This window comes from Malaclemys terrapin, chromosome 2, assembly GCF_027887155.1.
Source record: "Malaclemys terrapin pileata isolate rMalTer1 chromosome 2, rMalTer1.hap1, whole genome shotgun sequence".
NCBI lineage: Eukaryota > Metazoa > Chordata > Testudines > Emydidae > Malaclemys > Malaclemys terrapin.
This window is the reverse complement of record NC_071506.1, coordinates 215,781,586-215,805,626: the sequence shown is the minus strand read 5'-3', so window position 1 is coordinate 215,805,626 and position 24,041 is coordinate 215,781,586. Positions and strand designations below refer to the sequence as shown.

The window sequence follows — 24,041 nt, the reverse complement described above, 5'->3', positions numbered from 1 at the left end:
ATCACTATTAAAGAAAATAAACATAAAAAAAATCATGACAGGCATGGGTGAAATTAGAGTCTCTTAGTTAATATAGAGATTTTTAAGTAACTCTACTTGAGTTCTCCCCATCTAAGCCAATGCAAAAACTAGCTAACTAAACAAAGATGACTGCAATGTGTAAGTCAAAGGAAAATGAGTTACCAAGACTCTGAAATAGTGGAAACAATAATATAGATCTAAATAATATTCAAACTGTTAGATTACATTCGTGACTAAAAACCCTATTATGGGTCCAATCCAGTCATCCTTACTCAGACGGTAGGAGTTTTGCCTGAGTAATGACTGCAAAACAATGAAGGAGATAGAAGCTAACCACTATTTTTGAGGGAAGCAGGGCATGAAGCACCAATACTGCAAGCAAACACTCTTATTTAAAGAGCACTGTTTTTTCTTAATCCAGAATAATTGCCCTTTGAACACAGGAGAAACATCCATCTTGTAATTCCAATATTCTTCTGAGACTCACACAGTCAGAGGGGTCTGTCAGTGTGGAGTAACTTGCAGGATTGGAGCCATAGTTATTACTTTGAAGGTTCTCCTTTTTAGTGACTGTGCATAGACCCTAATGTAGGAAGGAAGCAGGGTTATATGACTGAAGCACAGGACTGAAAATCAAGAGATCTGTCCTCCATTCACAGCTCTACCACAGACCTTCCTGTGTGACAGTCAGTTACCTCCCTATTCATTTATTTCCTACCTGTAAAATGAGAATACTACTACTTTCCTTCCTCACAGCAGTATTCTGAGCTTAACACTTTAATGTCTGTAAAAAGCTTCAGATTTAAGGCAGCATATTCTTTACATAGTGAATGAATGGGGAAAGAATGATTGTGAGATCATAACTACTCCCCAAGTAATGAATTGTGATTCCTAAAGAAGTAGAAAGAATGAAGAGACTGATTAGCAAGACAAAGGTCTTGGGTCAAATTGTAAGAAAAAGCCCATGAAATTAATAAAATTCACAAATATCCTGGAAATCAATAATTATGGGAAAGGAACTATAGAAAAGCAGCATGAGATGTTAAACATGGTTTGGATTAAAGATAGATTTCTTATCATTTGCCTGGATGTGGTGGGATTTCTGTTTAGTATATCAGCACTGTCATAATAAAACCCTTGTTACTAAATTAACTGATGTCACTTTATGTTTAAACCATACTACATTCACTCATGATCTATTGTAAAATATAATCTCTTGTAACTTTATGCTGAAGTACTAAATTGGAGTTAACAACACACTTGGTAAATTAATCTAATTAAAAATATGTATATATTTGAAGCTATTGTTAAACAGATGCCTAACTGCATTAAATTAGTTTCATAAAAAGATTATATAAATTTACTCCCTCTTTAATTTCCTTCAAAGGATAATGTTACAAAAAGTTTTAAATTAATTTAGGTATTATTAAAAAAAACTTTAGTGCAGATGATAGGCACTAGTTAACGTTTGAGATTGCAGTCTCATCTGTTAATCCATAAAGAGTATATGCAGCATACATCAGCAGTGTAAGATCCCCAAACCACTTCTCCAGTGTGTCTCAAGCCTGATCTGGAAGGACTACTGTGGGAAAAGGCAATAAGAACGGCCATCTTTCCCTCTCTACAAAGATTTTAGTGACATGGACAACTACTCACTAGAAATCAGAAAGACACCAAACTCAGTTCTCAGAGGCCACAGAATAGCAGTCAGATAGTTAAAAACTATTGATCACTACCAACCTGGGTTGACTCTAACCAATGAATTTACATAAAATTACATAACGAACACAGAAGCCATCTGATCTTTAGCAAACAAAGATTGATCATCCTGCATTTTAATTTACATTACTTTATGTTGTGTTTTGCTATACTTTATTTAATAATCACAGCAAGGTGCTCCCACTCAAAAGAACTGAAGTCAGTAGCATTGTGTCGAGTGTTTATCGGCTTTCAGTGAAAGACATAGGCTTGACAAAGGGAGAATGTACATTGGGCTGTCTGGAAAGTGGGATTTCATCACATCTAAGGCTATGTCTACACTACGCAGCTTTTAGTGACATGGCTGTGCCGCTACAGCCGTGCCACTAAAAGGCACGCAGTGTAGCCGCTGTTTGTCGGCTCTCCTGCCAACAAAAAACTTCCACCCCCAAGGAGCGGCGGTAGTGTTATCGGCAGGAGAGCGCTCCTGCTGACAAAACACTGTTCACACTGGCATTTATCATAGACAAAACTTTTGTCTTTCGGGGATGGAGGTTTTAACACCTCTGAACGACAAAAGTTTTGTCTTTCACTTGTCAGGGTAGACATAGCCTAAATATCCACTTTCTTCAATGTTACATAGGATACAAGAAGCATAAAGTGTTTTATAGCAGAATAAAAACACATAAGGTCATGATTTAACTTTTACTTTCCTGTGGTATAGCCATCTGCCATTTGTTTCATGTATTTTTTAATAAAGTGGTTAATAAAGTTGCTACTGTATATTAAAATACCAAAAATCATAAGATAAATTCCCAAAGTCTGTGTAAAGCTTTCAACGTGAAAGAGAATTACCTGTAATAAATTAGCTTTTACTGCATTCCTTTGTTTGTTTGGTAAAATCAGTTTTGCTATTGTATATACCCCATTTTCCTGGAAAAGAAACATAAAGGAAAGTCATCAATGTTAGTGCTGCTTTAGGACAGAAAGTGCAAACAAAATTAAATGTTACTTCGTGTAAACAATTCAGAAGTTAATGTAAATTTGAAAAGTTCTTAGCCATCTATTATACACTAAGTTTTAAGGTAGGATCAGTGAAAAGCTCATAAGAGCAAAACCATCATTACATTCACTGTAAACTGATCCTGCACTTGAACCCTTGCAGATGGACCCTGAAGCCATGTTGAGCTGCAATGAAGTCAAAGGGATTGCACCACTAGAGCTCCCATCATCCACTGTGCATTTTGGAATGTCATGATCAGAGATTTATGCACCAAAAAAGCCCTGAACTGGAATAAAACCCTATGTGATAGTTTTGGAAATATATCTATGTCCCCAGTCTGATTCTGTGAAAATCATGTCGTAGATCAGACAAAAACAACAACAAAAAGAGATGTACTGTTTTTAACATTTAATCTGACTTAAATATAAAAACAAAAAAATGGATTCCACTTAAGATAACATGTGTGACTCAGATAAAAATGGTTCCCTAAACCTATATGGTTTCTATAATTCTAGTGTTTACCGTGGCAGATTAATTTACGGGCCCAGAGAGCCTGTACTCAGGGTCCCTGGCCAATTCTGGGGCCCACTGCAGGAGCGCTGGAACCTGGGTAGAAGTGGGTGGGCCACCAATGCCAGAACTGTGACCCCACATCCTGCTCCTATTCTTCCCCTGAGGCCCTGACCCTCACTCCTCCTCTTCCCTGGGGTCCCACCAGAAGCCAGAGCCGGGCCATAGTAAGAGCCACCACGAGAGCCCCAGTTGCTGTGAGGAGCCCCAAACCCTCCAGCTGCCCGGGGCACACCACCCAGGAGAGTTCAGGGCTCATCACAGAGGCCTGGGTTCCGTGGCTCTTACCACGGCCTGGCTCTGGCTTCTAGCCTGGCCAAGGGCCGGACTTGCAGGGGAGAGGAAGAGCAGGGTGTGGGGCCAATAGCAAGGGGTTGTGGTAAGCCTAAAACCATTTTGTGCCCAGGGCCCCGATAAATCTTCATCTGCCTCTGAGTACTTAAGCTATGCAAGGAGTTAATTTTTTTCAGACACTTTTCTATTCCTCCTCTTGCCCAGTAGGCACCGAAAGTATTCCAACACCCTGTGCCTGCTCTATCTAAGCACTCTCCTTCCCTTTACTCCAGTGGTTCTCAAATTGTGGGTCAGGACCCCAAAGTGGGTTGCAACCCCGTTTTAACGGGCTTGCAAGGGTTGGCGTTAGACTGGCTGGGGCCTGGGCCCGAAGCCAAAGCCCAAGCCCCACCACCCGGGGCCAAAGCTGAAGCCTGAGGCCCACCGCCCAGAGCTCAGGCTTTGGCTTCAGCGTCGGGCGACAGGGCTCAGGTTACAAGCCCCATGCTTTGGGATGAAGCCCTTAGGCTTTGGCCCCCCCATCTGGGGGGGTGAGGCTTGGGCAGGCTCATGCTTTGGTCCCCCATCCTGGGGTTGTGTAATAATTTTTGTTGTCAGAAGGGGGTTTCAATTCAATGAAGTTTGAGAACCCCTGATCTACTCCCTTTAGGTACGTCTCTGGGTTTAAAGTGAATGTATTGATGATTTCACACATGTATCATTCATGGTCTTGACTTAAAATTTAGTATATAATAGATGTCTATGATTTTTTTATTTGGCGTTAATTACTGAGATCTAGCATCTTGGGGTGTGCATGGGATCCATACAAGAGTCCACTAATTAAAACCATTTTTAGAACCATAAATTCTAGTCAATTAAAATGATGTCACTTGTTAAAATCCACAAGTCCAGAGATGAAATGCCAGAGTGTTCATGAGCCTTAGAATTTATGTTTGTCAGTCAATTCTAAGACAATTTTTTTCTATCCTGAATATGTCAAAAAGAAGGAAATAGATTTATGAGTTGACAGTTGTTAACCAAAAGAAACTCTCATCTGAGCAATCCTACTTATACACTAAAATATAGCAATATTGGCCATATTGCCCAGCCAGTTTTTAATGAGTTCTGCCTAAAAATTAATTATATGATAGTTACTAATAAGAGTTAATAAGCCAAATGTCTACAAATAGGCATTTTGCATCCTTGTTCAATACTGGTAACCACACTAGCAGCAGAGTAGGGTCCTTTCATAAGGTATTATCCTGCTCCTGAGAGTTTTGCACTTGACTTCAGCAGAAGCAGACCCATAGTATTTAAGTGGGTGGCATGCCCATCAGTGTACCCAGTCCAGCACTTTGAGATCTATGGATGAAAAGCACTATATAACATCTATGCATTATTATCTCCCAAGGAGGTGTAGCCTTCCAGTTATGGACACGTCCAAGCTAGTATGTATCCTGCAGTCAGCAACACACACTTGCTGGGGCCATATATTTAGGGTGACCATACGTTCCGTTTTGGCCAGAAAAGTCCCTTTTTTAAGCCCTGTCCAGGCTGTCCTGACTTTTTTTTTTCCCAAAAGGAGGGATTTGTCCCGTTTGCCTTTGCTGACTTGATCAGTTGGCAAGAGCAAACAGGACAAATGCCCATTTTTGTCAAAAAAGGGGTTGCAGTATGGAGGGGGCCAGTGGAGATGCCAGCCCCCCACAGGGGGACTCGGCAACAACCTCCTGAGGGGGCCCCCACAGGTTTCCAGTGACCAGGCAACAGCCTCACGTGGGGAGGGTGTGCCTCAGGTGAGCGGCTGGGGGTGTCCCATTTTCTCTTTGGGAAATATGGTCACCCTACATATACTGTACTCCTTTCATAAGGGCAATAAGCTGGACATTGTGGCTGCATGCCTTTGGCTGTCTTCCCCAGCAACTGCAGGCCAGGATGACTTCTAAGCTGGATGTACAGCTGGAAATGCTTTATTCCCACCTCCATATGATTCCCCTGGACAAAATCAAGAATTTGCAAAAGGTGAATGTAACAAAGCCCTGTGGGCTGGAGAGCCTGGGGCTAAGCCAACCCTGGTAATGGAATGAGCCTCACCTGAGGAGACTCAGGCAATTCCCTATACAGTGTAGAAGGTGGCTGCATTAAAAAGGGGAAGCCCAGGGAGCTGTGCTGTGGACACTTCTGGGCCAAAAAGGAAAAGGCTCCTGCAGGACCAGTACGCTTAGTGAATAAAGCCCAGTGTGACTAGGAGGCTGCTGTAGGGGTGGGAAACCTTGCCTGTGTTTGGGACTGGACGTCAGAGCCCCAGTGAAGGAGAGCTTGGAGGACTGGCTGGGAGATCAGATCAGGATGGAAGAAGAGCCCTAGGGGTGAAAGACAATGCCAGAGGTTATGGGCCTATTACTGTGAAATTCTGGGGCCTGTGATGTACAAGAGGTCAGACTAGATGATCATGATGGTCCAGTCTGGCTTTAATGTCTACGAGTTTATGAGAGTTATAAACAACCAGTAAAAATGCACAAGGAGACACAAGTAAATAAATAAGAGATATGAAAGTGATACCAGTGATACACTTAAACACCTTACCTTAACTGAATAAAGTCTTCCTACCTGTACTACTTGGTGAGCATTAGTGTCATTGAGCACCAGTTCAGTAATTGCAGCACAACAAGCTAGAATGAAAAATCATATATAAATATTCAGGACCTGATTCACAAAGGTACTTAGGTGCCTAAAGATGCAGATAGGTGCTTAACAGAATTTACAAAAGTACCTAAGCAAGTTAGGTGCCTACCTCCCATTGACTTACACTAGGACTATCAAGGAAGCAGTCATAAAAAGTACACCAGAAATATGTCCCAGACAGACTCTGATGTTAGGTGCATGCTGTTTCTTTGAGAGGACCGTGATACTGAGACCTACTAAGCAATGTCACCTAAGCGCTACTGGGTCCTGAGAGGCAAAACTGAAAGTCTGAACGAGTTCTAATATATTATCCCCTGGATAAGCACATTATGAGTAGGCTTGGCAGAACTTAATTTGTATTTAATAATTTTGACAGCTATTATTGTTTATTTTAAGCATTTTTAAAATTTTTATCAATTTAAATTGTCACAGTTATGTAAAATTATAGATTTTAAGCATTTTTTCAGTTTTTAGCTATTTACATTTTCATAGCTGCAAGAAATCATGGGGGAAGGGTCACAAATGTGAGTGGGGAGTCAGACAATTATTTAATGTCAGTAGACATTGAGATTTTAAAAGTTAAACCTTTATAACAGTTAAAACACAAATTGTCAACATGACATCAAAATATACAACATATATATTCTTAAATCAAATTCTAATAAGTTCTCAAGCAGCATTTTTCTTACTTTGGTTATCTGTAAATTTTGATTATTATTGATGTGTTGTCAGTTTGTGTATGTATGGTGGAATTGTGTTTACCAACATTTACTGATAAAATCTAATTCTTTCAAGGCTATTTATGAGTACACTAAAGTTGGATATGAAGTAAAACTTTAATAATTGAATTTAAATTTTCCTTGAGTTAAAGCAGGAGTTTAAAACAGAAACACCAGTTGAGCTCTTGAATACTACTTCCTTCATTTTGTGATGACAAGTACATTGATATTACACATCTCAAAAACCTCACAGCTGACCTGATTCTCCTCCTTTGCAGAGTGAATGTACAATGATACCATTCTGATCTGATAACATTGTGCCCCACTTTGCCCAGGTATAAATGACTATAAAAAATGTAAAGCTGTGGAAGATCAGGCCCAATATACATACCTGCTTGAAGGGAGAAAGTATTTTCTTGTATTTCTTGAGGACTTAAATCTTCTGACAAATGAAGCTGTTGGAGTCTCCCTGCTGCATTTGCACTAGATAAACTCCCAATAGAAGAACGATCAGAAACTAGATTTCTATTTCTGGAAAAACAAATCACAGCCTAAAATAAATATTTAATAAATATCTTTGTTAGTCATTTCTGAAATTTGCCTGGATTCCTATTTCTGTCTCTATTCTCTATATCTACATATATTCCACAATGAAAAATGTAAAAAGCACTTATGCATTTCAAATTAACATCAAAAGCATCAGATATAAACCACACAGTGAATGGGTAAACAGTTTAGCCCCCTTTATAGTTTCAAATAAGACATTGTGGGGAAGAGTTTGAACTGTAACCTAAATTTACTAAAGCAAGTACTGATTTAGGGTGCTCAACCTCAAATATTTTAATGGGGCTTAATTTTTAGAGGATTTTCTGAAAATTAGGCCCATTGAAAATAGCTTAAGTTGGGCATCCAAAAACTCAGGTATCCAAAATCATTAGTCACTGTTGAAAATTTAGGCCCATGGTCTTATCACTAGCTTGAAAATTTAACATACTATAAAAAAATTCATAAATCCAAATAATGAAATAGATGTCCCTTTCTACCTGCCTAATCAACATGGAAATTGTATGCACACTAACTATATATTTTATCTCTATTTAACTGATTTAACACAGCAAAGCCATGTTATACTTTTGAAAAGCATAGTATATTTGAAAAAAATACACTTCATAGTCATTAATGTTTGAATTATCCACCTGATTTCTTTTAATTTCTGCAGTATGCAAGGTCTGCAAATACCATCAGAAGCAGAGGATGAAAGCATTTTTTTATACAATGCCCTGGCTGGGATAATTCAGTCGGTGTTGGTCCTGCTTTGAGCAGGGGGTTGGACTAGATGACCTCCTGAGGTCAAATGGTTGTGTGATGACCTTAAAATATGAGCCATTGACAATTATACTGATCTTGAAGACTGAAGACCTACCCCTGTAATATATGAAGGAGTTGCTTGATACCGCCCCAAATACGGATTTCCACACTAGTCTCACAATCTTCACAAATCTGTACCAGAATCCAAACTACACTCCACAAAAGCTTGAGATGATCTGAATGGAGCAAACTGAGCAGGATAGGAACTCCTTCATACAGTTTCACTTGCTCTTTGACTTGTGACTCAGCACAGAGGAGACGTAGCAGCTCTGCAGTCAGCCTAGAAAGAGATCACCAACAAATTATAACCACACCATATAGGTTACCTGTGTTAAATCACCCAGACAGTTAATTATTATTGAAATTCCTATTACATTCTTGTTACTTAGTGCTACTGTATATACAAAGATGCCCAATAATCTATAATACATTTTCTGTTAAGTTACATTCAATAAAGTGTCATATTTTATTCACCCGTTAAAAAGGCCCTAAACTTTATTAAATGAAGCCTGTCACATTTTTGGTGTGCAGTAATTTATAACACTAATAAGTTTGTATCACTTTCCTGCACGTTTATTATCCGTGTCTGTTCAGACATGTCTGTAAGCCTCTCTAAATTCACTTCAGATGGGGCTCTGAAATCAGAGATGGTGCCATAGGGCACTTAGTCAGCATGAAGACAGGTTTCAGAGTAGCAGCCATGTTAGTCTGTATCCGCAAAAAGAACAGGAGTACTTGTGGCACCTTAGAGACTAACAAATTTATTTGAGCATAAGCTTTCATGGGCTACAGCCCACTTCTTCAGATGCATAGAATGGAACATATATTGAGGAGATATATATACACATACAGAGCGCATGAAAAGGTGCGAGTTGTCTTACTTAATTGGCCTCTCAGAGTTGGTAAGAGGAAAAAAACTTTTGAAGTGATAATCAAGATAGTCCAGTACAGACAGTTTGATAAGAAGTGTGAGAGTACTTACATGGAGAGATAGATTCAATGTTTGTAATGGCTCAGCCATTCCCAGTCTCTATTTAAGCCTAAGTTGATTGTATCTAATTTGCAAATCAATTCAAGCTCAGCAGTTTCTCGTTGGAGTCTGTTTTTGAAGCTTTTTTGTTGCAAAATTGCCACCCACAGGTCTCTTCATTGAATGACCAGACAGGTTAAAGTGTTCTCCTACTGGTTTTTGAATGTTATGATTCCTGATGTCAGATTTGTGTCCATTAATCCTTTTGCAATTCATACTCCAGACCCTGTGACGCTGCAGCTAATACAGTATACACAGCCCTTGAACAGGTAGAGACCCTTGTCTTGCAGGTTCCTGCAGTTGCAGGGCTGGCAGCACCAGCCCTTTGCATTACTGTGTTAATATTCAGTGAAGCTGGATTCTGGTTCCATCGATAATGCTTTCCAGGTGAACTCGTCAGCCATTGCTGTCATTTTTCTGAATTCCTTCTTTCTTTTTAATGGATTACAAGTAGTGGTGGATGAACTTCAGAAGGTTCATAGGTTATGGTAGAATAACCTATGGTAGAATATGGATCTTTCTCCACACTTGTGTTCACAGAATTGGCTGGAAATGTCACAAGAAAAAGTTCTCACAAGATTTCTATTACTTCCTTCCTCCACAATATGGCTAGAGAGACCACAAGAAAAGGATATTTCACTGTGTTTTGGCTCTTCTACTTCCATCTGGAATCACAAAGCGCTGAAGTTTACAAAAATTAAAACTCAGATTTTGAACCTTCAAACTTAGCTAATTTTTCAACTTCAATTACTTCTTCCTTGAATTTGAAACATAAGACTACTGTAGTCACAGAGCAATATTCAGCAGAGAATCTTTTCTGTCATGGTCACTCCTCTTTTTTTTTTTTTTTTTCTCTCATAATGAAGTAGTATTTTTTTTAAGTTAACCAGAACTTTTTTCAAATATGCCAGAAGATTCAGTTTGTTCCTGTTATGTGGTTTCCCTGTCCCTAATTATAAGTTAAATATGCAATAAAACCTCTGTTTTAAAATGTCTGATATCACTGGTCTACAATTTTTGAGAAGTCGTCTGCTTCAGAGATAAAATGTGCTATTTATTATGTATTTTGATGTGCTGAATTCAAATATGACAATTAAAACAACTGATTGGCTACTGATTCTAAGTTTTTACATTTTATGTCTATGTATATTGTGTAGATAGAGTTTTAATCATAAATTGTAAACCTAGGTCTTTTCATGTGTTTATGATTGCTTTACATGATAATATTTCACCTGTCCTGTTTATGTAACACTTTTTAAAAATCAGCAAAAGGGTTATATAAATAAAATTTATTATGAAACAAAAGGCAAAAAACAATTATGTACATAGTTTAGTCCTATTCAGTGTCTACTCGGCGCTTCTTGGCTTGTCTCTTGTATTCATTAAATGGAGCATCTCTTGTCACTGTCCAGCAATAGTCTGCAAGCATTGATGGGCTCCATTTGCCCTGATAGCGTTTCTCCATTGTTGCAATGTCCTGGTGAAATCGCTCGCCGTGCTCGTTGCTCACTGCTCCGCAGTTCGGTGGAAAAAAATCTAGATGAGAGTGCAAAAAATGTATCTTTAGTGACATGTTGCAACCAAAGCTTTTGTATGCCTTGAGGAGGTTTTCCACCAACAACCTGTAGTTGTCTGCCTTGTTGTTTCTGAGAAAATTTATTGCCACTAATTGGAAGGCTTTCCATGCCGTCTTTTCCTTGCCACGCAGTGCATGGTCAAATGCATCATCTTGAAGAAGTTCACGAATCTGAGGACCAACAAAGACACCTTCCTTTATCTTAGCTTCACTTAACCTTGGAAATTTTCCATGGAGGTACTTGAAAGCTGCTTGTGTTTTGTCAATGGCCTTGACAAAGTTCTTCATCAGACCCAGCTTGATGTGTAAGGGTGGTAACAAAATCTTCCTTGATTCAACAAGTGGTGGATGCTGAACACTTTTCCTCCCAGGCTCCAATGACTGTCGGAGTGGCCAATCTTTCTTGATGTAGTGGGAATCTCTTGCATGACTATCCCATTTGCAGAGAAAACAGCAGTACTTTGTGTATCCAGTCTGCAGACCAAGCAAGAGAGCAACAACCTTCAAATCCCCACAAAGCTGCCATTGATGTTGGTCATAGTTTATGCACCTCAAAAGTTGTTTTGTGTTGTCATAGGTTTCCTTCATATGGACTGCATGACCAACTGGAATTGATGGCAAAACATTGCCATTATGCAGTAAAACAGCTTTAAGACTTGTCTTCGATGAATCAATGAACAGTCTCCACTCATCTGGATCGTGAACGATGTTGAGGGCTGCCATCACACCATCAATGTTGTTGCAGGCTACAAGATCACCTTCCATGAAGAAGAATGGGACAAGATCCTTTTGACGGTCACGGAACATGGAAACCCTAACATCACCTGCCAGGAGATTCCACTGCTGTAGTCTGGAGCCCAACAGCTCTGCCTTACTCTTGGGTAGTTCCAAATCCCTGACAAGGTCATTCAGTTCACCTTGTGTTCTGAGGTGTGGTTCAGAGGAGGAGGATAGGAGAAAATGTGGTTCCTGTGACATTGATGGTTCAGGACCAGAAGTTTCATCCTCTTCCTCGTCTGACTCAAGTGAGAATGATTCTGGTGCATCAGGAACCGGCAGTCCTTCTCTGTGGGGTACTGGACGTATAGCTGATGGAATGTTTGGATAATGCACAGTCCACTTTTTCTTCTTTGACACACCTTTCCCAACTGGAGGCACCATGCAGAAGTAACAGTTGCTGGTATGATCTGTTGGCTCTCTTCAAATCATTGGCACTGCAAAAGGCATAGATTTCCTTTTCCTGTTCAACCACTGGTGAAGATTTGTTGCACAAGTGTTGCAGCATATGTGTGGGGCCCACCTCTTGTCCTGATCTCCAATTTTGCAGCCCAAATAAAGGTGATAGGCTTTCTTAACCATAGTGGTTATACTGCGCTTTTGTGATGCAAAAGTCACTTCACCACAAACATAGCAGAAGTTATCTGCACTGTTCACACAAGTACGAGGCATCTCTGCTCACTTTGGCTAAACAGAAATGTGTCCCTTTGCAAAATCAAACACTGACAAATAAGAGAGCACGACACTGTATGATTTCTAGAGCTGATATAGGGCAATTTGTTCAGCAGAGTGATGTAAGCTTCGTGATGATTGCATCATCCATGACTTCTAGGAATAACATGATGCAATTCATATCATGTATGACACAATACCAGCTTCAGATTGCATCATTCATTGTTTTGCCTAAAAAGCAAGTACTGTCCAAACCCAGTCATAGATTTATTCATAGATCCAGTCAAAGATGTATCTTAGTCATTTCTGGTTTAAATTGAGATCCCTTCCCTTTATAACTTACTTATCCTCTGCCATTCCCAAGTCAAGGGTTGTATATACTGACCCAATAGCATATCTTGAAAACTAGAGCCAATCAACAATTTTAAGCATCATTTTCGTTCTCAGTGACCCAGAATTAGTAAAGTTTGACTATATTTATTTCAGAAGCATTTTGGCTGTAGAGCAGTGTATTCTTTGGTGACTGGAATGCAATCATGTTTGAGAGAGTGTTTTTGATTTCTTGATGTTTTGTACTTAATAGCCAGTGATCACTTTACCACCAGTTTCTTTCAAATATGGACTTATCAGCTCCAATCATCAAGTCCAACTGAGCTGTGATGACTTTAAAGTAGGTGGAAATATCTTTGTACACCTCTGATCCACAAGACTATTGGGATCTGAACCAGTCCCAGATATAAACTAGAGCAGTCTCAGGGCTGCTCAAACTTATGCCGTGTTATAATGGCCCCCAAGTGAAATACCACAGTCCAACATGCTCTCTGGCCATGCCTCCAGCTCCCACAGGTGGCAGTGGTCTAGTGCCCAGGGAATTCTCAGTTATCCTTTAGGGCAGCTTTACAGTCCATTTATGCTGAATTGTAGGCTAGGATGTAACCCATCAATGGGAAGAAAGACAATAACATGTACTAGATAACTACCAAAGAACGTTTTATTGCATCAATATCTGATTTTAAATGCCACCGCTTTGAAACTTTACCACTCTAATTAAATAAATGCAATATGTCTGTAAATCAAAATATAATTTAAAACAGAAAAGTATTTAACATAATTAGTCTATAAATAAGTCCTACCTTTTAGATAGCAAGTCATATTCATGTAATATCACCAGCAAGTTTTCTACAATGGTGAGCTCACTGATCTTCTCCCTACATTCTGGGCTACAAATGGAAATTTTTTGGATATTTATATAAAATAAAATTATATGAAAAACAAGTGTTATTTTTACTTAACTTCTGCCCACTTATACTTCATCATCCATTGCTTTGGCTCACTGTATTGCCTTATGGCTCAAGTAATGATGTCACATATGCAGGTTTAAAAATACAAAAATAAGTTGGTTCCACACTGACACTGCATAAGTTTACTCTTATTTTTTTTTATAATACAGATTGTTTTAGTGAAACATCAACATGGTAAATGAGGAAAAAAGGTTAAATATTTAATATGCTTAGAAAACTAACTTTGAAAAAATTAACATCAAAAGCTGAGGTTTAATTTTTTATTATGCCAATATAATGTCTTCATATTTTTATTATATTCTATTACTATTTTGCTTATCCCGTGTAAGTGTAAATAAAAGTAGTTTATGTGAGGAATATTCAATGGAAGATGCAATTTACAAGTGAATAACTGAATTTACAGGGCATCATAATCACCAAATTCTTTAACTCTAGAAGATTATAATAATCTAGGCCCTGATTCAAGAAAGCATCCATATTCAGAATAACACTTAAATATGTGCTTAAGTCCCACTGACTTCATTACTTAAAGTTAAGGACTTACTTCTCTCCTGACTCAGAGTCCTAATTTGAAATAACTGCTTACCCATTATATAGGATGTTCTTTTCAGATAAAATTAAGAATCTTTAAAAATAATTTAAAAGAGTATTAAAGAGTACTCAAGTGAGGGAAAATCAGTTTTAAATTACTACAAGGAAAAGCAAAACATACAAATGTACTAAAAGAAGCAGAGTTAACTGAAAGTGGCCTAATTATTCTGACAAAGGTAACAGTATTTTTGGAAAGCTGCTGAAGACAATAATGGATTTAAGAAAAGCATAGATTACAAATTCAGTCCTTATCTTCACTAGTAGGGATTTGGAATAAGCATTCTTCTGAAGTGCGAGTGGATTTTACATGTAGATGATGTCTACACTAGCACTTATGTTGGCAAAACTTTTGTTGCTCAGGGTTGCGAAAAAACACACCCCTGAGGGACATAAGTTTTGCCAGCATAAGCACTCATATGCACAGCGCTATGTCAGTGGGAGAAGCTCTCCCACCAACATAACTACTGCCACTCGTTGAGCTGGTTTTATTATGTCGACAGGAGAGCTCTCTTCCTGACAGCCTAACATGGTTACACAAATGCTCTTACAGCAGCACAGTTGTATTGGTACAGCTGTGCCACGGTAAGCTTGTAAGTGTAGACATGGCCTAAGTAAACCGGAGAACTTATGTGTTCTTTTGGGGGTGAAAAATTCTGGTTTTTGCAGGTGTGATTTGTGCAATGGTATTTGAAAATGAACAACCTTTCAACATCAGGTTAAAGATATTCAGGCAAGATAAATGTATTTCACTCCTAGTGTAAAATTAAATGGAAGACCAAAATATCTATATATTATTATTCTGATTATCTCGGGAGGGGAGGGGGGTTTAATAGAGAATACAAACCAAAATATGTTTCAAATGCCTTCTGTTTTGACAGAAGAGAAGAGAGATTCTGGAGAAGTCTCAATGAGGACTTCTCACAGCTGATTGTATCAACTTTCTACTCTTTTCATTTTTCTCTCTCTCTGTGTAAAATCTCTAAAGCATAAAGCTGTTCTCCAAGTTTGGAAGTCAATAGAATAATAATGGAGAACATCAACTCCAAGGCCTGCATAGGGACTGCGGGATGGGACTGTATGGCCCCAATCTTGCAAAGTGGTCCAACATGGGTATAGGGTCTGTCTTGAAGGATCAGGGACTATGTGTATTTAAACACATAGTAAGGCCCTGATCCCGCAAAGGATTATACATGTACTTTTCAAACTGTGAGCAGTCCCACTGGCTTCAATGTAAAGTTAAACTGTAATGCTGGTAAACCAAGTGCCAGCTCTGATCAATGCTGTAGGCATTAGCTAAGAACTGACAAACTCATAGCAGCAGAGCAGACCAGTTCACTTATATGTTAGTGTTGCTCAAAATAGGTATTAGTCTTATAAGATTATTTAGTGTTTAGACTCTACGGAATATTTGTAAATTGCTGCATGCATTTATCTTATTTGTAATTTCTGTATTCAGTGCTATAAGGAAATATATAAGTTTTGCTTTAGGACTTTGAAAATGTTTGCTCTAAACATATGAAATCAGATGGGAAGAGTGTTTCTCCCACCCATCCAGAAGAACAATCAAAATGAGATGGGCCATCAAGGAATACAAAGGATTGGTAAATGGCCCTATCAAACCTTGGAAATGCTACATGCAAGGAAGCTAATCCTATGGACTTGTTTCAGAGTAGCAGCCGTCTGTATCCGCAAAAAGAACAGGAGTACTTGTGGCACCTTAGAGACTAAATTTGTTAGTCTCTAAGGTGCCACAAGTCTTCCTATGGACTTGGAGGCTTATAAAGTAAATAAAACAAAAGGTATAGAAAAATTTGTCATCTCTTTGCTGTTTGCACTCTCACAGGGCCAGGAATACTCAAGTGAATCCAGAGATTCCTGGGGGTTACCCCTGGGTCTGTCCTGAAAGACATTTTGAATTGACAGATCACTACAACTCTGTCACTCTTAGAATTTAGATTGTAACTCATTTGTGCGAATATGTTTGCTTACTTTAACCTGTAAATAACTCATTTCTTTTTCCTAGTTAGTAAACCTTTAGATAGTTTATTATGGGGTAGGCTACAAGTGTTGTCTTTAGTGTAAAATCTAGACCAATTGATCTGGGGTAAGTGACTGGAAGCAACCTGAATATTTCGTGATTTTTTTGGTGTAAGTGACCATTCATCATTAAGTCCAGCTTGCTTAGGTGGCAAGATAGACTGGAGTCTAAAGGCACTGTCTGTGACTCCATGTAAGACTTGTTACAATGATCTAGGAGTTCATATTTGTCATTGGCTTGGTGAAATCTAATTATAGAATTTACCACCCATTTTGGGTGTATGCCCTGATTTTGACAGTCTACCCTGAGGTAGGCACTCACGGTTGTGAGCCACTCCAGACAGACTAACATAAGCATATGCCTACATCTCTTCAGGACAGAGACTTTAGCTTGTACAGTAACACTTATCCCCCAGTAAATGTCAGCTTCAATATTTTGGCAAAAGCTAAGATTAATTGCAAACAACAGCTATTAAAATGAACTTACCTTTCTGCTAAGCTAGTAAGAGCAAGGAGTGCACCCAACAGCACATTACTGTCTCTGGCTCCTAGCAAATTTACTAAAGTCTGGAAAATTAGAGATTTAAAAAGATAAATCTATATACATGATATGTTTTTCAATTAGGACCCTAAACATGCATATTTGTTCAGTAAAATTTAAATGCCATTAGAATAAATAAATGTACATATCTAGCAAAGACACTAAATCATGATTGAATGCATGACTAGCCTTAGAGATTTCAAATAAATACATCAGAAAAGCATTTTGCTCTTTTCCATACTTGCCAAGTCTTAAGGTCAGGAAAGTGTGTTTCTCCTCCAATAGTCAACACAGTATCTGAAACAACTCAAGCAGGGTAAAGCATCTGCCCTACTTAAAGTACTAAGGGTGGCATCTGCTGCTGCAAGACACTGAAAACCCTGAACTTAGGTCCAACCAAGTAAAAAGCTTTTTAGTTTATATTTAAAATAATTATGTTTGTAATTTTAAGGCCTCACATGTATTCTGTTAATAACTCAGATCTTAAAGTAATTTATATATTTAATATTTTCATAAATGCAGTTGTGGTTTTCTAAAATAAACGAGTTTTCCATTTTTACTTGTTGTAAGCCTGCCCTACTTCATGGTCTGCTTTTTTCTCTCCTGAACCATCTGATGTAAATAAAATTGCCTTCATTTTGCATCAGCAAACTTATACCATGAAACACTAGTTGCACTAGTACTGATCTCAACTGTTTCTAATTTTGGCCCCAAATCTAGAAACAGATGGCACTAAGTGAACACCCCTGCCATCATGAGGAGCCCCAATGAGGTCAAAAGTGTTCCACACACGTCTGTGGGAGGGTATGTCTATACTGCAATTAAAAACCCGCAAGTTGCCTGTGCCAGCTGACTCAGGCTTGTGGGGCTTGGGCTAAGGGTCTGCTTAATTGCAGTATAGATGTTTGGCTCTGTGACACGGGAGGGTCCCAGAGTTTGTGCTGCAACCTGAGACATACCCTTAGAGACCCGATTTTAGGATCAAGGTTTTTGTTTATAGCAGATATTTCAAGACTATTTATACCTTAATAATATATAGTTTAACAAAGTAAATTTGATGTTGCCTTTATAGGAACAAGCTTTACCAAAATGTTTAAAGGGTTAAATTAACTCAATGAAATGATCCACAATTTGTGCATAAGGCCAACAGAAACATCTCAGCAGCTGACGTAAAAAGAGACAATTCAGATGATCTTAGCCCAGACTGACAAGTCAAAGAACTGATGTTAGTTTATGTTACAATCATATGGAAAATGGAGGGAGTTTGATCCCAGCTTGATCAAATATGGGAAACATAAATCATTCACACAGGTAGTTGATTGGTTATAATTAGCAGTTCTTTAAACCACTTACTTTATGTGCTCCACTGGCTATAACCCATTCTCTTTGATCTTTAACAGCAGAGAGTTTTTGAAAAATATCTGTGAAATGAAGGAAATCACATAAACTGAGTGTCTCAAATTTAAGATTTTCCATTTTATTAATAGAGTAATAAAATAATAGGTCTAAAACATTGACTTACACTCTGAAATTGGGTATGTTCTTGACATGATATAATTTATAACAGAGAGTCCTGTGGCACCTTTAAGACTAACAGATGTATTGGAGCATAAGCTTTCCTGGGCGAATGCCCACTTCGTTGGATACATCCGACGAAGTGGGCATTCACCCACGAAAGCTTATGCTCCAATACATCTGTTAGTCTTAAAGGTGCCACAGGACTCTCTGTTGCTTTTTACAGATCCAGACTAACACGGCTACCCCTCTGATACTTGATATAATTTATGTTATTCAATATTTTAATGTACAAGTGTCAATTTCTTCAGACGCAATATTACAGATGTACAAGAGTGAAATCTGCTATTGCGCTGTGCTTTCGTCTACTTCGTACTGATCTCGTTTGCATGATTGGAAAAGTGTCTAGCAACACCACAATTGCTAAACCATTTGCAAATATTTTAAGCATCCCTCAGTCTGTCTTATAAACTTTGCTCCTCATCCATATTAAGGTTATAAGTGCATATGTCAGTTACAACACTCACATGTCATGTTGACCAATTTGTCTACATTATGCTGCTCTTCTCCATATCCAAGATATCCATTTGCTACTGTTTCCATATACTGTAAGTGGGACAAAATACAATGTTAACATATATACAGTAGAACCTCTATTTTACAAACTAATTGGGGATTGACGAGTTCATATATGGAAAAGTTTATAAAATTTAACATCTCAAAATTACAGTAGGTAGGGTGCATCTGTCACAGTATGCTGCAATCTATCACTTTTTCTTGTCCTTCAAACTACTGCAAAGTGATTTGCAATGCACTGAAGGCATCTAAACGTGAAAGGATGCCGACTTGTTCTTCTCAATATTACTTTCATTTTGTGATTTTTATTTTTCCATAGAGAAAAATGTTTGTTGTTGTTGTTGTTGTGTTTTTTTTGTTTTTTTTTTTGTTTTGTTTTTTATAACTGGTCAGTTGTAAGATTGGTGTATGTAAAATGGAGGTTTCACTGTATAGATTTGAAAGTGCTATGCACAAGCATTGCCTGTAGGTGGTGGACCAACTTCACAATAGACTATAAATTGCTATGGCTGAAGGACACTAAATCAGTGGTTCTCATCTACGGGTACATGTATCACTGGTCCTGGGGGTAAACACAGATCTTCCAGGGAAAAACACTAGCAAAGTCAGTACAAACTAAAATTTCATACAGACAATTACTTGTTTATACTGTTCTATATACTTATACACTGAAATATAAGTATAGTATTTATATTCCAATTGGTTTATTTTATAATTATATGGTAAAAGTGAGACAGTACGCAATTTTTCAGTAATCGTGTGCTGTGACACTTTTTTATTTTTATGTCTGATTTTGTAAGCAAGTAGTTTTTAAGTGAGGTGAAACCTGGGGGTACACAAGACAAATCAGACTCCTGAAAGGGGTACAGAAGCCTGGAAAGGTTGAGAGCCACCGCACTACAGCATTAGGAAGAGATATTACACTCTCCACAGTTATGGAAGAAACTAGCTTTTTCCATTACAAATCTGATTATAATAGTCATTGCTAATTAACAACATCTACCTGAGTTAATTGCCCTCTTCCTGTTTACTACTTTATGATGAAAGAGAGAGCTCAGTCAATGCTCTGGAGGTTCTGGACTAGTTTTTAAAATATTCTCGTAAATAAACAGACCCATCAATTACTGAGTTAACTGTTCAAATAACCCAGCAATAACCTAACAGGAATTAATTAACCTCTTCTCCAGAATCCCACACCATCGCTACCCAGCCCTATCCATCACCCATCTCCTTAGGTGCAAAGGACAAAAGACGGACTGTATAGCAGGGACATCAGAACAGTCCACTTTTTGCCCCCTGCCTCTCCGCTTCTCCCCAAGGCTGGCAAGGCTAGAAGCTGGATCCTGGCCTGGGTAAGAGAGCCATGTATCAGATGTGGATACAAATTGTGTGTCCATGCAGGGCTTTATAAATGTACTAAAGCCCATTTGGGTCATCTCCAGCAACTGAACTGGGCAACCTCTGGATCTAACAACATGAACCACACCACCTGAGCTAACACACAGGACACCATAGCACAGAAGACACATCAGAATCATAAATTTCTGCATGTGGTCTAGCTAGCCACTGGAGAGTGACACAAAGCCTATAGAATATTGATGAGGCAGCACATAGTAATGATTTCAGAATCCAAAGTTTTAGACAGGTCTCTGCATGACTTTTATGAAAGCTATTGGGAGGAAATATGGGGCTACAAACATAACAGCATATAATCCAAAACAGCGTATCCTAGGGTGTCAGTCTTTCACAGTCTGTGCTGGAAGTGCACAATCACTTATGATTCCTTCTCTCTAGAAGCAAAATTAACATAGAGTGGACCCTCACTAATACCAGTTTACTAATCTGCACACCCATACTTCATACACAAAACCTATGAGCCTCTACTAACCTCTCAGCAACAACTTAGTAACGGAGTGCGTAGTGAGATATCATACTGCTAAGATTTCATTTCTAAAAATAATTCACCTTCAGGCAGAGACCAAGCCTGAAAAATTCAGCACAGAAGGTGAAAGTTTCAGAAAGCTATGAGCAAGTGAAAACAGGGGCTAGAATGAAAACTATTATGTAATTTTAACTGCTGCACCTATAATACAATACACAGTACATAGCCGCACTATTGCCACAGTTGCCATTAGACTAATGGATTTAATGGTGTAAAAAAATAGCCATAATGGCTAACATTTGGAGATATTTGTATGTGGGCGATTTGATGTGACAGTAAACACTTGAGGAAACTTCACTGTGAACCTTAAGAGCTGAATATTTTTAACTCTGAGCATAAAGGGAGTCTAATAGAGAGGAAGGATTCAATACCAACACCAAGATAGCACAAGTGGGACGCACAAGTGTACTCTCAAGTGAGAGCTTTATTCTTTGAAACTGAATTTGTTTAGATTTGGAGAACCAATGTGGGCACAGTGGGAGCCACAGACATGCACCCATGACCTACTGTCTGGTTATTTAAAAACAATTTTAGCATTTTTACCAGGATTCCATCTTTACAAAATGGAGCCTAATGAACATGAAAACTTTTAACATAAGATGCATTCCAAAGGCTTTTTGGCTTCCCTGGATCATCAGAGTAAATTAATCAATGCTGTATTCCAGAATGCTAGCTTCTGTGTTCCAAACAGTTGTATTATCACATAATATGTGCTACCCTTTTTGTCTGCAAGAATTAAACCTGGACAAATAAAAACTATTATGTGCAGAACAAAAAATAATGTTATGCATTTTGATTTTTTTCAAAATTATATTTCTATTTATTTTGTCCTTTTCACAACTGCCCAGAGACTTTTCTTTTAATTTGCCATTACCAAAGTCACATCCAGCAACGTGGAATGCTATGCACGGGAAGCAACAATATAAAAAAAAACCCTAACAGACCTCATTAATTAAAGCACAGCAATCTGTGAAAAACAGTCATTTCAGTCTGCTTTTATTTCAAACTAATAGTGTTTCTGTCACTTTTGTTATTCCTTCAGATAAGTCAGTCAGGGACTTTACACACCCTTCCCTCAAAATCCTAGAACTTATTCTCATGATTCAGCCAAACGTGTGTTGAACTTTAATAGTCTTTTTCACTTCAGCAAACTAGCTACTGTCTAATCCAATTATCGGGAAGAAAATGTCATTGGCGCATGCTACTAAATTACATGTACAGTTGCTTTGGGCATAATTGGTAACCACACCTACTTATCCATGTGCTAATCGGAGAACAAATTTATTTCTCTCCATGTGCCAACAGAATAACACTTTTACAATACATTTCATTCTTGCCTTTGCAAAAACAAACTATTGTGTAAGATAAGAGACAAAAACAATAAAGAATATTTTACCTGGGCTAGATTTTCAATCCCACCCAGGTTATGGAGCACTTCCTGACAAAAATAAAGAAGAAAACTAATTAAGTCTGTCATAACACAGAAACATTGAGACAAATGGGTACTTTAATATAAATGGCCTGTTTTTGGCAGTGCTGAGCTCTCCCAAAGCACAATGAAGTTAATGGAATTTGTGGGTGCTTGGCACCTTCAAAAATCAAGATACTTACATTTAATTTTGAACATCTGAAAATTGAGACAATAATGTATGATTAAGCTACAGAATGCATGGAACTGCAGTATGCTGAGGCAAATAGTTTAAGTTTCTAAAGAGGATTAGAGATATGGAACCATAAAAATTTAGGACTGGAAGGGACCTCATGAAGTCATCAAGTCCAGCCACCTGCACTGTGGCAGGACCAAGTAAACCTAGACTACCCCTCACCAGTGTTTGTCCAGCCTGTTTTTAAAAACCTCCAGTGATGGGGATTTCCTAACCTCCCTTGGAAGCCTATTCCAGAGTTTAACAACCCTTAGAGTAAGTTTTTCCTAATAGTTAATCTGAATCTCCCTTGCTGCAGATAAGCCCATTACTTCTTGTCCTACCTGCAGTGGACATGAAGAACAATTGATCTAGTCCTCTTTATATCAGTCCTTAACGTATTTGAAGACTGTTATCAGGTCCATCCTCAGTCTTCTTTTTTCAAGACTAAACATGCCCAGTTTTTTTAAACCTTTTTAACCTATATGAATAACAATCTATAATCATAACAGCTAGGATAATATTAATGGCACCCAGTCATTATATTTCAGAATACCAGATGAACACCAGTGGGAACAGTGGGATAGTATTTCCCTCAATTTTATAGTTTTCTACAATTAATGCATTTGCATTGTGAGGGTTTTATATGTCTCTCTACAGAGTTGGCCAGTATCAGGAACAGGATTCTTAGACTCAACTGTTCATCTCTTCTGCTATAGTAATTCCTATGTTCTTATTAAGACTTAATGACTATATATACCACACAGGAAACATCAGAAGTTGAATAAATGTATTCTGCAAACGGCACATGTATACAGCAAAATGTTTGTATCAACTGCAACGGTTTTGCAGTTTCAGTACTCTTACTTGGTTAAACTTTCACTACTGGAGTTTTGTTTAATGTTTTTAGTTTACTGTTATATTTTCATATTACATATACAATACATATAAGTTTATATGTGTTCTGTCTTTCAATAAGAAACAATATTTTGGCAAACCAACCTGATAGCATGGATCCCTCATTAATAATCGAAGACAGATTAGTACTCTCAGGAAATGGATGGATGGGGCTCGATTAACCCACTCCCTGTAGCAGAAACATCAAAAACATCCAGTTATAAACCCAAGGCAATAACAAATGCATAACAACGAACATACATAACACCATTTTTCAATTTGGGGCATGAGTCATGAGATTAAGCATGAAAACCAACAAAACAGCATATTTTAATACTACTTGTATTCAAGCACTATAAATACAATATCAGCTGACACAATATGAATTCCCTATGAACACATTAGATTTCATTAAACTGCACATTACTAACCAGCACTTGTTACACCTAATAGACACAATATTCACTCAGGCCCTAATCCAGAAAAGCATATGCTGATTTTTAAGCACAAGTAGTCCCCCTGATTTCAATGGTACTGCTCGTGTGCTTAAAGTGAAGCACCTAGATACAACAGTACTACCAAGTTCCAGGAATGAGTATCACTGAT

General features: G+C 38.2%; 1 protein-coding gene across 1 annotated transcript in view; it reads right to left on the bottom strand.

Moving 5' to 3' along the window:
- NEK10 (NIMA related kinase 10) overlaps positions 1-24,041 on the bottom strand; it is a 168,916-nt gene that overhangs the window by 121,593 nt on the left and 23,282 nt on the right. Inside the window, exons 6-15 of the mRNA XM_054019936.1 lie at positions 23,541-23,625; positions 22,292-22,333; positions 18,905-18,983; positions 18,216-18,283; positions 16,809-16,888; positions 13,526-13,612; positions 8,393-8,617; positions 7,361-7,500; positions 6,176-6,237; positions 2,575-2,652 (exon numbers count right to left, since the gene is read on the bottom strand). Of these exons, the coding sequence (XP_053875911.1) occupies positions 2,575-2,652; positions 6,176-6,237; positions 7,361-7,500; positions 8,393-8,617; positions 13,526-13,612; positions 16,809-16,888; positions 18,216-18,283; positions 18,905-18,983; positions 22,292-22,333; positions 23,541-23,625 (946 nt within the window). The remainder of the gene's footprint in view (positions 1-2,574; positions 2,653-6,175; positions 6,238-7,360; positions 7,501-8,392; positions 8,618-13,525; positions 13,613-16,808; positions 16,889-18,215; positions 18,284-18,904; positions 18,984-22,291; positions 22,334-23,540; positions 23,626-24,041) is intronic.